This window comes from Sapajus apella, unplaced genomic scaffold (genome assembly GCF_009761245.1).
Source record: "Sapajus apella isolate SASKATOON/1434 unplaced genomic scaffold, GSC_monkey_1.0 scaffold77, whole genome shotgun sequence".
Lineage (NCBI taxonomy): Eukaryota > Metazoa > Chordata > Mammalia > Primates > Cebidae > Sapajus > Sapajus apella.
The window spans coordinates 3142365-3159793 of NW_022437017.1; the positions used below are offsets into that span (position 1 = coordinate 3142365).

General features: G+C 44.1%; 1 protein-coding gene across 10 annotated transcripts in view; it reads right to left on the reverse strand.

Annotated features, from left to right (window-relative positions):
* HNRNPM (heterogeneous nuclear ribonucleoprotein M) overlaps nucleotides 1-17063 on the reverse strand; it is a 44043-nt gene extending 26980 nt beyond the window's left edge. For 5 of the 10 annotated variants that reach the window (XM_032251932.1, XM_032251933.1, XM_032251930.1 and 2 more), the window contains exons 1-2: nucleotides 16531-17063; nucleotides 5975-6144 (exon numbers count right to left, since the gene is read on the reverse strand). In XM_032251932.1, the coding sequence (XP_032107823.1) occupies nucleotides 5975-6144; nucleotides 16531-16643 (283 nt within the window). In that variant the 5' untranslated portion in view covers nucleotides 16644-17063. The remainder of the gene's footprint in view (nucleotides 1-5974; nucleotides 6145-16530) is intronic. The other 5 variants (XM_032251936.1, XM_032251934.1, XM_032251927.1 and 2 more) reach the window with 4 other exon arrangements.
* Nucleotides 17064-17429: the final 366 nt, after the last annotated feature.

Consider the following 17429-nt stretch of genomic DNA (forward strand, 5'->3'; position numbering starts at 1 on the left):
CAAAATGGCTGCTGAACTTGAAGATGGCACACACAAAACAAATGTCAAGTGTTAACCTGGAGAAAACAATCTCTAACCAGACTCTCCAAAGTCAAATCATGGGCTTTTGTTGTTCTCTGGATCAGTTTGGTTTAGCAGAAAAAGGATAAAAATAACCCACCTAATGACCTTGACAAGTCCTGCCTATTCCAACTCTTTTGTTGAAAGGACATTAAAATTATGAGGCTATAGGAAGGAAAATTTTTAATAAAAAACAAGATAAAATTATTTTACAAAAAATTTAAAAACCTGAAGGACGTATTAATGGCTCTACACACTCAGTGAGGCAAGAAAGCCAAGTGTTTAAATCTAGAGCCTCACCTTCTTTGTCCTCTCCTGAAATGTTTCAGAACCAAACTAGCACTTTGTACAAAACAGGAAGGACAAAGAATAATTAGTGCAAAGAAATGAAGAATGAAAATAGGAGGGATCGGTTTAACTTAACTTTTGGAGTATGTACTCCTGTGGGGTAAACTGAAAAATGACTGCAGCCAAGGGACAGTTGTACGGAGTGACTTTACTTAACCTTTAAAAAGCAAAGCAAAAAATGCAGCAGCCCTGAGACCACGTTAAAAGCCATTTGTTTCAAAAGCAGCAGCCATTCAAGGACCACCAACCCTTGTCTCCACTTTGATGAAAATGCCACAGTGTCAAAACAGTGAATGAAAAGGCCCCAAGTTTACTTCCTACCAGCTATGACTACCACCTAATAACCTTTAAAAAAATAAAAGACTCACAATAACTAATTCAAGATAGCTGCAACCATGTTGTCCAAATTCAAATCCTGTTACATTTGAAGTTTCTGGTCTGTGTCCATAAAGACACTTGATCAAAAAGCTGTCATTGCAACCTAGAAACCAAGCAAGTCCAAACCAAACTTTTTTTCCATGGCTATAACCACTTTAACAAAAAGAGAGGTTTAGAAATTAGGACTTTTTCCATGTAACAGTATAGTCTAGTAATGGCACACCTAACTTCAATCCTTTGTACTAAAAATTTGCTTAAAACCTTCTCCATCTTTTTCCCCTAAATGGTATCATTGTTTAGCAGTCACCTGAGGGTCCAGGATGAGTAATGCTGTCCCCGAGATCATCAGTAATGACCACGCTCCTCACAAACTCATAAAATTCCAACCTCTACCCTGACAGACCATCAATTCAGTGTTAAGGGATCTGTATAACAGCTGCTAATTCATAGTTTCCTATAGGAAGATGAAGCCTTTAAAAGACCACCTCCCTTTTGGTTCTACAATAAACAAAGCAAAGATTTGTTTCATATAGTCAGCACAACTATTGACAAGAATGTGAGGGCAAATTTTGACAAGTAACCGCAGTCTGGTCACATTCCACGAAGTTTAATGAACAAACCATCCAAAGCAGATCACACAGTCAGGACTCAGGGGCAGAGGTGACAGCTTGGCAGTAGCAGCGGTCTTACAGAAACGGCACTCGCAGATATTAATAAAAAATACGGTTGCTCCTCTCCCTGGGTAAACATGGATGTAATTCACGGAATCCCAAGAGTAGGTTGCTAAGACAAATTCTACTGCACTTAAAAATCGAAACATCGAAATGAAAAAACTAAGACATTAAAAAATCTAACACCAAATGTTATCTTACTTCTATTTAAAATGCTCTAAGACACCATTTTTGACCAACATTTAAGTGAATTATTAAAAAGATTGCCTTATTCTTAAAACACATCAGAAGGATAAGATGCGCAAACCAAAAATAACTCAGGTGTCCCTTGGAGCTACTGTGATCTCACTCTCCCTGCACAAACATTTATCAAAATAAGTATTTGTTTTTGTGTTCCCATTTACTGCCTAAGTCTGAAATGGGGGAAAAAAAAAAAAAACATAGAGGGAATACAGAGGCTAAAGCTTCACTGAAGAGAATTCATATGTGATAAAGCCTAGAATTTTTTTTCGCAGGGGTGAGGTGGCTTGAAAGTCAGGCATGTTGTCAAACATTCTTCACCTCATAATGATCTATTCTTAGGTAGCCACTCTATTGGGGTAGGGGGGTGCACAGAACACATGCATACTCTTTAATATAAAGACATCTTGAAACATGGCAAAATATTTATTCTACACAACTACTTGGCTTATGGACAAGTTAGGAAATGACTGAGCCCACACTCCTCCTTAATTGCATGGCAATAGCAGAACGGTATTGCTTCCCTAACACCAAAGAACACATAGTAAACCAGACAGGCTGCAATGCTGGGGCTCAACTATTCACAAACATGAACACTTTAGCATAACAGGCCTTTCTAAAGTGCAGGCCGTGGCCAGGCGTGGTGGCTCACGCCTGTAATCCTAGCACTTTGGGATGCCAAGGAGGGTGGATCACCTGAGGTCAGGAGTTCCAGACCAGCCTGGCTAACATGGAGAAACTCCGTCTCTATTAAACATACAAAAACTAGCTGGGTGTGGTGGTGGGCACCTATAATCCCAGCTATTTGGGAAGCTGAGGCAGGAGAATTGCTTGAACCCTGGAGGCGGAGCTTGCAGTGAGTCAAGATCACGCCACTTCATTCAAGCCTCAGTAAAAGATTGAGACTCCATCTCAAAAAAATAAAATAAAATGAAATACAGGCTGCATTTCCAACCAAGAAAAATATGGAGGAACATGAACAGACTGGGCAAGAATTTTATTTAAATTGAAAATACATTTCTGCCTAATACAATACATTTCTGCCACAACGCTGGGAACCAAGATGGGAGGCTTTCTATTGGACTACACTTGCCCTCTGGGCCTTAGTTTTCTGTCAGCTGCAATTTGAAATTTACTTAAAGTGGAGCATTAAATACTAACAGAAGGATTAACTGCTTAAAGAAATCTTTGCTTACACAAGTTAAACTGACTGCTGCTAAACTTGGGATTGACTGAGGGCAAACTACATCCCCAACCTTCCTTTCTTTCTCAACCCAGGCTCTGTTTACTCACTGCAGGTGCAGCTCAGTTCTGCTCCGGTGGCGCTGCCCCATCTGGGTGCTGCCGGCTGCCTGGTGAGGCCAGGAGAAGCAGCCCAGCAAGGAGCTTCCTCTTTCCACACAGGACTTGATGGTCTCAAACACATGTAGCACAACACTGAGTTTAAAAGCCTAAGATCGCCTTTTGCTCACAGAAATCTTTGTATTTCCTACCCAGTACTTATGGTCAATAACTTTAAGATGTGTAACCCTTTACCTGTCAGGATACAAACTGGGGAAGTGTGGACTGTTAAGTCACTTTCAAAGGCATGAATGACCAGTTCACTTCCTATGTGGATTATCAACAGGAGATTCTAGATGCTGCTAAATGCCAAAATTAGAGCTGGAGAATATGTAGCTGGTATGAAAGATGGGGGAAGAGGATCAAGAGTGAGGGAGGCGCATGTGAGACAATCTCCCCCGGGAGTATCCTTAGGAAAAAAGCCCCCCTCTTGCTCTCTCAAAGCTAGCTACTTTAGTTCTGAGAAGCTACAATTAGATAGTGCTACAATGACAGAAAATTTCAACAACTAACTCTTGTTCTTGTTCTACTCATGTCCTGAAACAAGGCCAAGATTCATCAGACCTTAAAACACAGTGATAGACTGCTTAGATTATGACGGCCCAAATCTCTGTGGTTTGGAATTATTTTGAGACTAATACTTTTAGGGTTGTGAGTGCCTCAATCTGCCAGTTCTTCCTGTGTATTAAATCTTCAAAAAACTTAAAGCTTATTGGCAACAGATTTCAAATAAATATTTCAGATTTAAACTAACCACTTAAACATTTTTTGTATGCCAAAACAGGAATAAAAAATGTACCTTTAAAAACACATAATAAAAAGAGTATTTCTTAAGGAGTCATGTGTATGTAAACAGTAAACTTCTTTAGACTTCGCATACTGAATATAAGCATTACCATAAAAAGATTACCTTTCTCTTCTGAGTCACTTTACCCACAATCCTATACTGCTAATAATTTTAACAGCAAAGTAATTAATTTAGCCAGTACAGGGGAGCTCTAAACAAGAACATTTTAAGGCTCATTAAAAATAACTGATTTACTGCACACCTGTAATTCTGAATTACACCACCAAAAATACACTGAGAGGGCTGAGCCCAGGCATTCATAGCAGTATGCCAGGGGAATATGAGAACCAGTTTGGAAGTATCCGAATCAACCACCAGGCTGGCTCCACACTTAAGGGTGCAAAATAGTGAATTAAGGTGAACTGCTTCTACATCCAGAAACACCATGGCTGCTGCTGCTACCAGCTTTAAGGTTTCCCAAACCGAATTACTGAATGGTAAAGCAGTAAAAGTGTCACCTACTTTATCCATCATGTCCCAAAACTGGTTCACACACTCCTAAAAATGAAAAAATAATTTGGCCTGCAATCTCTTACAAAATTCTAACAATTGCATTTTCAAAGCCACATTCCTGGTTCTTGGAACTACTATACCTTATTATCAATGGAAATAGCAATTCAGCAGTTCAACCAAATCACGAGAACACAAATTTGGAGGTTATTCCAAAAGCTAATTCGAATGAGGCCCAACTGTACTGTACAGAAATTCTAAGCTTATATTGAAGCAGCAGTCCCAAAAACCAAGAACACTGCATCTGGGATGCAGCATGACACGCCCTTCAGACAAAAAGAAGAAACTTCACTCTTGCCCTAGGAGCATTGGCAGGAATGATTTGGCTGATCAAGGCAGGAACATCAATCGCACACCAAAACGTTTTTCCATCTGTGTTATCTGGAGAAATACCACGTGGGAGCAGCACGCGTTACTGTACGGAGAGTTTCACAGTGCCTAGTGCTTCTTGCATGTCATGGTCAAAACAAGTGATGGGACAATGATGGCAGTGCCATTCATAATTTCCAAACCCAATGCAGGGAGCACCAGTACACATACCAAAATGGCCTATCCATGGGGCATCTCTGTCACTGAAATGTTAAATCATTTGACAAATCAAGCTCACATCTCTTTTCATAATGAATGCTCCAGAAAACCAATACCTTTCAGTCATGCAAAGATTCCATGAAGGGTAGTATGAGTCTAGGACAGGGTGGGTGGTTGGGGGTGCCTCAAGGCAATATACAAATTGTTCTCTACCACAGTGTTGTCTAAACCAGGGTTAAGCAGCCTCTTTAGTCCTAAATGCCACCAGCAGGGCCAAGAAATCAGGAAAGAAAGGAAGACAACAGCAGCACAGGAGGGAAAGAGGATAGAGAAAGAGGATACTGCAGTGTGCACGAGGGTGAGGACCAGAGACAGGCCTCCTGGTGGCAGCAGAGCTTGGTTGCTTCCCCTGCCTCCCCACTGGAAAGTGTCATCTAAGCTATGACAATGCACATGCTAAGGCACCGCATTACAAAGCAGATACCTTATTTTGAGCTCTACTCTATTTTTTCCCCAGAGGGGAAAAACCCTAACAGTTAAAATAGAAGATAACATTTTATAGTTTGGAATCTGAGAAGGATAAGGTCCAGCTACCAAATTTTGATCCCAGGAAGACACCCATAAAATTTTAAACAAGCTATCTTCCTGTGAAACTTAAAAAGCTTAAAAAAAAAGGAAAAAAAAGAAAAAAGAAAAGAAAAACCTCTCCCACCTAACGTGCAAAATTCAAAAAATTTCAACAGAAAAAGGATCCCCTGAAGCCTAATTCAAGCCCTATTAACCATACTAAGCCAGTAAAATAATCTGTAGGCCAAAGGACCATACAAACCATCCGGTTTGACACACAGGGGAATGACCACAAAAAAAGAAAAAAACAACAACAAAAAACAACAAAAAAAACTGGGGTGAGGTAAGGGGGCTTCACTCTTAAGCCTGGAAAGAACATGCTCTACCCAGAGCCAGTTTCACTGACTAAAAATAACCAAGGAATTAGCCACAGAAAAGATGACACACCAACCTTCTTACCCTATTCAACCACCAGTACCATTACCTTTTTCTTTAACCAGGTCTTTAAGTGACTGCCACTTCACATCAAAAGGTATGTTTGTAATGAAGGCTCTGTATCTTTTAGTTGGATTGGCATATGGCTCAAAGCGATTGCCTCCTCTCTTTATGTTTTTCTCCTTCCTCTTCTCATTCTGAGCAGGTCGTTCTCCTTCACTAAATTCAAGAGAGGGAAAAAAAAGAGTTTATATGTCAGCACAATATGAAAGATAATTATTTCATTTGCCAGGTTTACAATTCCACATAAAGTTACATATGACACAAGACTGCTACTGTTCAGATGCGGTGGTTCAGACCTGTAACCCTAGCACTTTGGGAAGCCAAAAAGGGGGGATCGTTTGAGGCCAAGAGTTCAAGACTAGCCCAGGCAACATATCAATACCTGGTCTCTACAAAAACAAAATAAAACTTAGTCAGGTGTGGTGACGCACTTGTAGTCCCAGCTAGCAGGGAGGGCAAGGTGGGAGGATCACTTAAACTCAGGAGTTCTAGGCTGCAGTGAACTATGATCACCCTACTGCACTCCAGCCCGGGGTGACAGAGGGAGACCGTCTCAAAAAAGCAAAGACAAGAGTAATGTTGGTTTTGAAATTAAGACATTCAAAGTAAACTGCGTCACAGGGCAGAAAGTCTTCCCAAGGAAAGGTACACTTTCCTGCACTTACAAATACTCCTATGGACAGTAACAGAGACAATGGGGGGCCAACTCCCGACCAAGGTGTGTTAATTCCAAGACAGAAACAGGAAAAGAGAAAGATGATTTCCAAGACTTCATGGAATAGAAATACGAGGTAGTGCATATAGGTCCCACCAATTTTAGCTTGACAAATAACTGTCTTTCACAGTGTTATTATAAAAAAAAAAAAAAAAAAAAAAAGGGGAAAGGAGCCATAAAATGATGCAGCCGCCATGGGAAGCAGGGTCACTCAAAATTAAACACAGAATTACTATATGACCCAGAAAATCCACTGCTAGGTATATATACCCAAAAGAATTAGAAGCAGAGACTCATACACGTATGCCAATGCTCACAGAAGCATTATTCATACAAACCTAAAGGAAGAAACAACCCAAGTATCCACCAATAGATGAATAGAATAAACGAAAACATGGAATATCCATGCAATGGGATATTATTCAACACAAAAAGGAAGGAAATCCTGACACAGGCTACAACATGCACAAACCTTGGGGACACTATGCTCAGTGAAATAAGTCCATCACTGGAGGCCAAATATCATGATTCCACTTATTAAATACCTATAATAAGCAAATCCATACACAGAAAGTAGAACAGAGGTTACCAGGACCTAGGGGGAGGTGGAAATGGGAAGTTATTAAACACTGAGCACAGAATTTCATTTGGGATGAGAATAAAAATTCTAGGAATGGGCAGAGGTGATTGTTGCAAAACACCATACTTCAACTGTACACTTAAGCTTTAAAACGGTCTATTTTATGTATATTTTAACCACTTTTTTTTTTTTTGAGTCGGAGTTTCGCTCTTGTTACCCAGGCTGGAGTGCAATGGCGCAACCTCCGCCTCCTGGGTTCAGGCAATTCTCCTGCCTCAGCCTCCTGAGTAGCTGGGATTACAGGCACGCGCCACCATGCCCAGCTAATTTTTTGTATTTTTAGTAGAGACGGGATTTCACCATGTTGACCAGGATGGTCTCGATCTCTCGACCTTGTGATCCACCCGCCTCGGCCTCCCAAAGTGCTGGGATTACAGGCGTGAGCCACCACGCCCGGCCCTATTTTAACCACTTTTTAAAAATCCAAAAAGGTGACAAAGAAACTATTGCTATACAACCGTACTACTTAGAAGCTGGGCAACTCAAGTCTGAGCAACCCTGAAAGGTGGAAGACAGCAAGCAAACAATCCCACCTTTGGCAAAGAAGGGTGGCTGTTTTTCCAGCATGGCCTTCCCAGTCATACTCTACCTTTGTGTGTTAGGTGCCACCACAATGTGATACCAGCCATCTTTAGGCAGCAGCCATCAGGCTTGGAGGCCTGTGCACTGGCTGACAGGGCTCTTCCCTCAGCTGCCAGCTCAAGTGCACCCCCTCTGACTACAGGGAGGCACGGATGAGAGCTGACTAGGAATAAGTGAGAAGCCAGAAGCTACCCCAAGTTTCACAAGCAACTGAGCCTTGTACTTTATGCTTCCTGAGACCTATGTGTTCCGCCAGTGAGAATCCAGTGACTCCCAGACCACAGGCTCTACTACACAGTTTGTGATCCATGACAAAACTGGAAAAAAAGAAACAAAAAGCCAAGACTACGGTACTCATGATTTATAAAAGTATCTTTAACTAAATGGCTAATTTTTATTCTGGGATGTAACTTTCTTTTGTAAAAGAAAGGTAGTGCCTACATACCAGGTAGTAGCTGGAGGAGTTTTTAAAAGTGTATTTATTTGAGTCTGGGCGCAGTGGCTCCCACCTGTAATCACAGCACTTTGGGAGGCCACGGAGGGCAGATCATCAAGGTCGGGAGTTCAGGACCAGCCTGGCCAATATGGTAAAACCCCATCTCTACTAAAAATGCAAAAATCAGCTAGCGGTGGTGGCATGTGCCTGTAATCCCAGCTACTCAGGAGGCTGAGGCAGAAGAACTGCTTGAACCCAGGGGACGGAGGCTGCAGTGAACAGAGGTTGTGCCATTGTACTCTGGCTGGGTGACAGAATGAGACTCTGTCTCAAAAAAAAAAAAAAGTATTTACTTGAGGCCAGGTGTGGTGGCTCATGCCTATAATCTCAGCATTCTGGGAGGCCGAGGCTGGTGGATCATGAGGTCGGGAGTCACTTGGCCTAGGAGTTTGACACATTAAGACCCTGTTTTGTTTTTTTTTTTTTTTTTTTTTTTTTTTAAAGACAGGGTTTCACCATGTTGGTCAGGCTGGTCTTGAACTCCCGACCTCAGGTGATCTGCCTGCCTTGGCCTCCAAAGTACTTGGATTACAGGCATGAGCCACCACGCCCGGCCTAAGACCCTGTTTTTATTTTAAAAAACAATAACTAGCTGAGCATGGTGTCGTGCACCTGCAGTGGGAGGATGGCTCAAGTCCAGGAGTTCAAAGTTACAGTGAGCTATGATTGCACCACTGCACTCCAGCCTGGTAGACAGAGCCCTGTCTCAAAAGTAAATAACAATGTATTTACTTGGAAAAATTTTGAAGTCACTAACTTTTTGTAGCCCCCAAACACAAGAGTGCCAAGGGGTATCCCAGCAAGGGTATCACTGGTATGAGCTACACCCAACTCAACACAAGGTAATAAACCAAGGAAAGGCTGGGCGTGGTGGCTGAAGTCTGTAATCCCTGCACTTTGGAAGGCTGAGGCAGGCGGATCATGAGGTCAGGGGTTCAAGATCAGCCTGGCCAACACGGTGAAACCCCATTTCTACTAAAAATACAAAAAATTAGCCAGGCGTGGTGGTGCATGCCTATAATCTCAGCTACTCAGGAGGCTGAGGCAGAAGAATCGCTTGAGCCTGGGAGGCGGAGGATGCGGTGAGCCGAGATTGCACCATTGCACTCCAACCTGGGCAACAAGAGTGAAACTCTGTCTCAAAAAATAAAAAATAAAACTAAGGAAAGCAGGTTCCTCTGTGATCTCAACTATACCAATACCAATCGATAGGCTTCCTTTTCCACAGGCTGGCTGATAAGGTGATGTTATGGCCACTCCAATCCCTAGATGCCTAGAACGTAATCTACCTGAGTCCACAAGACTGGTTTCACACCACAAAGCAGATTTCACAGGAGACTTACGACTGTTACCCAGGCCACTTGTCTACTCCAAAAGAAAGTCTTTCACCAAAGTCCACCAAACAGAATACATCTGCCAATGCATCTCCTACTCTTTCCTGGAAAATGATGACGAAAGTGTTAGAAAAACTCATAAAATGTAACACAATCTACACATTGTGGTCCACTACAGGATTCACAGATGGAAATGAATTTTAATATTGTTACTTTGAAGTCCCAAATACTTTAAGATTTACAATAAAAAACATTCTGGGCCAGGCGCACTGGCTCACACCTATAACACAGCACTTTGGAAGGCCAACCTGTGTGGATCACGAGGTCAGGAGTATGAGACCAGCCTGGCCAACATGGTAAAACCCCATCTCGACAAAAATATAAAAAATTAGCTGGGCATGGTGGTACACGCCTATTGTCCCAGCTCTTCAGGAGGCTACGGCAGGGGAATTACTTGAACCCAGGAAGCAGAGGTTGCAGTGAGCCAAGATTGTGCCACTGCACTCCAGCCTGGAGACAGCAAGACTCTGTCTCAAAAAAAAAAAAAAATTGACAGAGTCCATGATGAATATTTCCAGTCTGTTTTCACAGACTGCTTAAGCTTACCTATAAGCTACAAAATGTATAATTAACTAATTACAGCCAAAGCAGGTAACAAAGTAGCTAACCTATATTCCACAGGTGCATACTATGGCTACGAATAAACCACCCAATCTAACCACGTAAGCTGAGCATTTGGTTTGGGGTTAATCCACATCACATGACTCACCACTGAGAAAGCAGCCCTCACCATGCTTAATGGGCACAGCACCTCTGTAAACAAACCCTTCTCTGGCTAATCATTTCCTCTGAGAGGTTTCCTCAGTAAATGAGGTTAGAACTACCTCTTGTCATTTCCAGCTTTTAAAAAATTGATCTTTTTGGAAATCTACCACCAACAACTCAATTCCTGACAGACTTGTAGAGAACAACCCTCAAAAAGAAGTATCATTCAAGACTCATATTCAAGCAGACTAGCAATGGTGGCTCATGCCTGTAGTCCCAGTAGTTTGGGAGGCTGAGGTGAGTTGAGTCCTTGATTCCAGGAGTCTGAGACCAGCCTGGGTAACATGGCAAAACCATGTCTCTATGGTGGGGGAAAAAAAAAAAAAAATACAGAAAATTAGCCAGGCACCACTGTGGTCCCAGCTATGCAGAAGGAAGACAGTCCGGCCCCAGGAGGTCAAGGGTACCATGAACCATGACTGCACCATGACACTGCAGCCTGGTAACAGAGACACTCTATTTTAAAACAAACAAAAAACATATTCAAGTTTAGATCACGTGATAGTAAAAGTGTGATGTCCTGAAAAGCTCTTTTTTAACATGCTCAATCCTATTTTCTCATTATCTTCAGGATAAAATTAGAGGAATGTTCTTCTCTAGTCCATATATATGTGTGTGTATATATATATATATTAAAAAACACTCAACTTTTTTTTTTTTTTTTTAAACTTTTGGCCAGGTGTGGTGGCTCATGCCTGTAACCCCAACACCAAAGAGGCCAAGGTGGGTCGACCACCTGAGGTCAGGAGTTCAAGACCAGCCTGGCCAACATGGTGAAGCCCCATCTCTACTAAAAATACAAAAATTAGCTGGTCATGGTGGTGGGCACCTGTAATCCCAGCTACTTGGGAGGCTGAGGCAGGAGAACAGCTTGAATCTGGGAGGCAGAGGTTGCAGCAAGCCGAGATCACGCCACTGCACTCCAGCCTGGGCAACAAGAGCGAAACTCCATCTCGAAAAAATAAATAAAATAAAAAGATTGAGTGCCTAACCTACAAAAGACTACCAAATAGTGACTTCCTACCCTATCTATGTCTCCATGCAGCTCCTGTGCATAACACTCACTACTTTTGAGTTTCTAAATCAAGGGAAGGGTGTGCAGTTTGAAACAGCAATCTCAATACCCTGAAACTCTCATCACATCTCCTGAGGAAAAGGACCCCTCCGGCCACGTGAGAACCATCCCTTATATAAAGTGACTCTTCACAGAAATCCTGCATTCCTCTAATGCATTTAAGGTGTGGAGAGCACTATTCATAGCACTATCCCAGCTCCAAGTCCACCACTTAACTACCCACATGACTCAAGCTCTTTCCACCTCTAGTGCTTTACCAGCAAAACCAGCGCAACCTGTGTCCATGGTAGCTCACAGGGACACTGCTGACAATCCACAAAGAATGGTATAACAAGCAGCAGCTTAACTAGGGGAGCAGTACTGCATGTGGCTAGGACCTACGGTCACCTCAGTCCTATGGAGGTTACTACCTACACACTTACAGCTTTAAAAGAGGCTCCTGGCACACAGTAACTGAGGCAATGATATATTTCTCTACCAATAATTTTATTGAGGAGGGTAGAAAGGGGGATTGATTCACTCCTAGCCTTCTACTGTTCAGGTTTTAAAACAAGCCAACCAGAGCCAAGGCTGAGAAAACCTAGGGACAACTCAGCTTTTAACCCTACGACTGCAAAATATGGTAATGGAAAGCCCACAGGAGAACCGCCCCTCCCAAAAAAACAAGCAAGCTAATCTTCGCAAGCCAGCATGTCTTTCCCTAACCAGAATAAAATCAAAGGGCAGAGGGAAAGCAAAGCCCTGGCAGAATGCATTCAAATAATCCAAAACCCTGTCTTCTAATCTTGAGCTCACTATCTGATGTGCCTCCAAAATCCTTTTTACCAAATATACAATCACTTTTTAAAGCACAGCAAACACTCGGATGTATTGTATAGAGAATCTGATTAAGTAAAACAATTCAAATGATTTTTACTAAGTGGTTACCAAGGTAGTATTAGGGAAGCAGCAAGCTGCCTGGGAGTCAAGATGGCTTCCCTTGGAGTCTTTAGGCCAAGTTTCTGAACCTGGGTTTGCTTAATTCTATAAAACCAAAGTTTTCTTTTTTCTTTTTCTTTTTTTTGAGACAGAGTCTGGCTCTGTCACCAGGCGCCAAGCTGAAGTGCAGTGGTGCTATCTTGGCTCACTGCAACCTCCAACTCCCGGGTTCAAGCAATTCTCCTGTCTCAGCCTCCCGAGTAGCTGGGACTACAGGTGCATACCATAATGCCCAGCTAATTTTTGTGTTTTTTAGTAGAAATGGGTTTCACCATGTTGGCCAGAATGGTCTTGATCTCTTGACCTTGTGATCTGCCCACCTCGGCCTCCCAAAGAGCTGGGATTACAGGCGTGAGCCACAGCGCCCGGCCCCAAAGTTTTCTGGATTGTAAAATGTAGTTAACTCTACCAGTACCTCCTAAGGAATATAAATTTTTATTTTTAAAATAACCAATCCATCTGTTGCTGATTTACCCATAAAATTACTCAGGAACGGCAACAGGTTAAGTCATTGCTTTTATATATGGTACAACACTAAAAAAAAATTTTTTTAACTTATACATTCCCCTAAAATGAATGCGTTTTCTCCTGACTATACCATAACTCTGAATCTTGACTGACTTTAAATAGAACAGATTTCTCATCAAAAGCAAGCAAATCCTCTTCTCACAACCAGAAGAGGACAGCAAAATAAGATTTCCAACCTGGGGTCCCAGATCAAGCTTGCTAGCTCACTATGTTTTTGTCTACTGAACACTCCACTCCTGGTAGAGACAGAAGTCCAAAGAATCAAGTATCTATTTTCCTCCTGTCTCTCAAAGGCTTTCAAGAGAAAAATGTGAATTCACTGCCCATCAGCGGGCCACCAGTGATCCAACCTTAAACGCTATAGCAATTTCAGTGTTTTTTTGTTTGGTAGTGCTAGGGTTTCACCATGTTGCCCAGGATGGTACTGAACTCCTGAACTCAAATAGTCCTCTCACCTCAGCCTCCCGAAGTGTTGGGATTACAGATAGGAGCCACTACACCCAGCACAACTTCAGTTCTTAATAAAGCACAGACTCAAATTTCTGGTCTTTAGATACTCTCTTCTCTGCCTCTCCCCAACCATCTTCTTCTTCACCACTTCCACAAGTCTTCCTGTCATGGAGGAACAGGTCCCCGCCCCCAGCAGGTTGGGAGGGTCACCTCCTCCATTCTCCCTACCAAGCAACTCCACTAACTTCTATCACAGCATTATCACCTTACTATAAATATGTTAATGGTCTCCCCATTCTGGGCATGGGCTTGTAAAGAGCTTTCCTGGCTAAGACTTGTAATTAAAAAAATAATAAATAAATAAAAAGACTTACAATGAAAAAAAAAGTTTTCCACAAGCCCTGTGAAAAATATCCAAGTGATGCCAGCTTCTTATTCTCTATGAAGCCAGTACTAAACTTTGAGATTCTGAAGCTCTTTCCAACAAGGGCTATTTTATTCTAAAACTTTCAGGTTTCAACAGTTCACATCTATTTGTAAAATGACTCAGTCACAAAATGACTATTTGAAAATGGACAGGGGAAAACAGAATATTTGAGAAAAGCACCCAAGATGCTAATCTATAACTAATTTACTCTCTCATCTAGCAAGGTTCTACCAGCACTCCTTCCTGCATGCTGTAAATAAGTTTATCTTCAAGCCCTCCAAATACCACCCTCAGAAATCCTACCGGGCTTCCCTAGATAGATGCTGATTAAAGTCAAAATTAACACATCCCTTCTCAGAGTTTTCAACAGTAAAGTGTTGAGGATGGAGGAAGCTTTTCTCTTCATTTCTAAGGGCCAGTAACCTTGTTATTTTATTTCTCCCTACCTATGGAGAGAAAGAATCCCGAATTTTCTCCAGATTTATTATCTAACAATATAGCTAGCACTTAATGAACACTCTTAAGGTAAGCGCTCAACTACACAGGGCGCAGTAGGTCACAGCTGTAATCTCAGCACTTTGGAAGGCGAGGCGGAAGGACGGCTTGAGCTCAGGAGTTTCAGACCAGCCTGGGCAACACAGAGACCCCGTCTCTACAAAAATTTTAAAAAATTTAAAAATTAGCTGAGCATGGTGGTGCTGCGCCTGTTATCCCAGCTACTTGGGAGGCTGAGATAGGAGGATCGCTTGAACCCGGCAGTTCCAGGGTACAGTGACCTGTGATGGCGCCACTGCATCCCATCTTGGGCAACAAAGCGAGACCCTGTCTCAAAAAAAATTACATATATAAGTGTTCAACCACATTCACTTTTAATCTCCATAAACTAAGTTTCACACATTAAAATATAAGAGAAGGCAAAATCACAAACAGAAAGGTAAGAAAACGGAGTTAGTGTTTAATAGCTACAGTTTCTGTTTCCGATGACGAAAAGTTCTGGAGAGGAGGCCAGGCGCCGTGGCTCACGCCTGTAATCCCAGCACTTTGGGAAGCCGAAGCGGGTGGTCAAGAGTTCGAGACCAGCCTGGCCAACATGGTGAAACCCCGTCTCTACTAAAAATACAAAAATGAGCCGGGCGTGGTGGCACATGCCGGTGGTCCCAGCTACTAGGGAGGTTGAGGCAGGAGAATCGCTCGAACTCAGGAGGCAGGAGTTACAGTGAGCCAAGATCTCACCACTGCACTCCAGCCTGGGCAACCAGAGCGAGACCCAGTTTCCAAAAAAAAAAAAAAAAAAATAAAAAAAAAAAATTCTGGACATGAAACAAGAGTTGGTTACAGCACAGCAGCACTGAGTCAATGTACTCAATGCCACTGAATTGCTCGCTTAAAAAGTTAAAATGGCAAACTCTACCTTATGTCTATTTTGCCACAATAAAATAAATCTCTGGGAAATCCAATGTGTACCCAGGCTTCCCCTCCCTTCCCGGCCCTCCGGTCTTGCAGCTAAAACCTCTCTCCCTCTCTCTCTCTCTCCCTCTCTCTCTCTCTCTCTCTCTCTCTCAAGTGGCTGTAATCAGAATAAGTGAGTTTCACGGGGGCACAAGTCGACGCTTCCTCCTTGATGGAAACTTTTAAAAGCCAAGAAGTCAAAGAGCCTGAGCAGGTCTCAAAAACCTAATGGAGCCCGCAAGTAAATGAAACCGCCTTATGACAAAACAGTTTCCCCAGAACTACGGGAGGAAGGGGATTCTTCCCCCGACTTCGTGTCTGTCCGCTTCTGAGGGTGAACGCTGAGCAGGAGATCCCATCTCTCCGCTAATGCCTGCGGCGCACCCGGAGAGGAGGAGCGGGAAGCGGAGAAGGACTTGAGCCCGGGCCAGAGCGTGGGGCGAGGGGCGGTTCCGAGGGAGGCACTTCCCGTCGGGCGGGGAGGAGGGTGGGCGCGCGGAGGAGGAGGAGGCGGAGGCGAGACCCGGACCCGGCCTCGCGGCCCTTCCTGAAGCCTCGGTTACCGTTGACTCGGGCTGACGGCGCGCGAGGCGTCGGGCGCGCACCCCCTCTCCCCCACGTTACGGATCGGGAAGCTGAGATCCTGGGCGGAGAGGAGATTGGGGGTGAAACCCGGTACCCAAGGTCACCCTCCCGGGAAGCGGCCGGGCCAGCCTCGGACTCCGGGGCTCTCCAGCTCAGGGGCCCGCGCCATCAACCCCGGTGCGCAGCAACTGGGCCTGAGGCGTCGGCAACGAGGTTGGTCCCGGCCTGGAGAAACTGAGGGAGCCGAGGCTCCAGGCCCAGAGTAGGGAACGATTCTGGAGGCTCCCCCCGCTCCCCTCTCACGGACTTGGCCGCCGCCACCCGGGCAGGCGGTGCGGGAACAGCCGGGGCCGAGGACGCGCGGGGGCTAGGCCGCCAACAGACCTAACGGAGCCGCCGCCGGCGCCCGGCCGCGGAGAGGAAGCCCTACCAGGAGTAAGGGACCGTGGAATACTCACCCCTTAGGGCCCGGAGCCCCGTTGCCACTCGGCACGCCTGCCGCGCCGCTCTCCTCCTCCATTTTGATCTCCGTCGCCGCCACCTCGGCCGCCGCTTCGACCCCTGCCGCCATTTTCTCCGCGTCTGGGCTTTGTGTGAGCGAGCGGGCTGCGCCGCGTAGCGCCTGCGTGCCCACGTGACCCGACGCGACCAGTAACACCTGCGCGCGCCACTGCCGGCTCCCTCCTTGGCCCCACCCGCCCCGGCCCACGCCCCCGCCGCGCGCAAGCGCAGACCGGCCGCTGTTGATTCCTTCGTTCTCGAGTTAACTCTTGAGTTAGGCACCGGCTGACTGTGCCGGCTGCGCGTCCTCGGAGTCGCATAGAAGACTCATCTCCCCACCTCACAGACACCTAGGCCTAGTCACTCTCAGCTTTCTGTAACCAGAGCTGGAACAGAGGAGGGGAAGCAATGATTCTGTCTAGTGATTCCTGAAAGTTGTAGATCAAGCTGGTCCAACCCGTGGCCCAGCACACATTCGGAAACTTTCTTAAAACATTGTGTCTTTTTTCTTGAATTAATTGCTTTAAAAATTTTTTAAAGAAAAATCTTGAATTAATTGCATTAAAATTTTTTTTTAAATTGTGTCTTTTTGTGTAATTTATTTTTTTTGTAACGCAGTTGCGCTGTTCTCCAGCGCGAACTTTGTAGGCAACAACGGAACGGAATGGAATAATCAGAGTATGTTATGTCCACAAATAATCGGAGTATTATGCGTAATTCGCATTATAATTAAAACAATTCGGCCAGAAGAAACAGAAAACTGTTAAAATTCACTAATAAGGGAGCCAGGCGCGGTGGCTCACACCTGTAATCCCAGCACTTTGGGAGGCCAAGGTGGATGGATTACCTGAGGTCA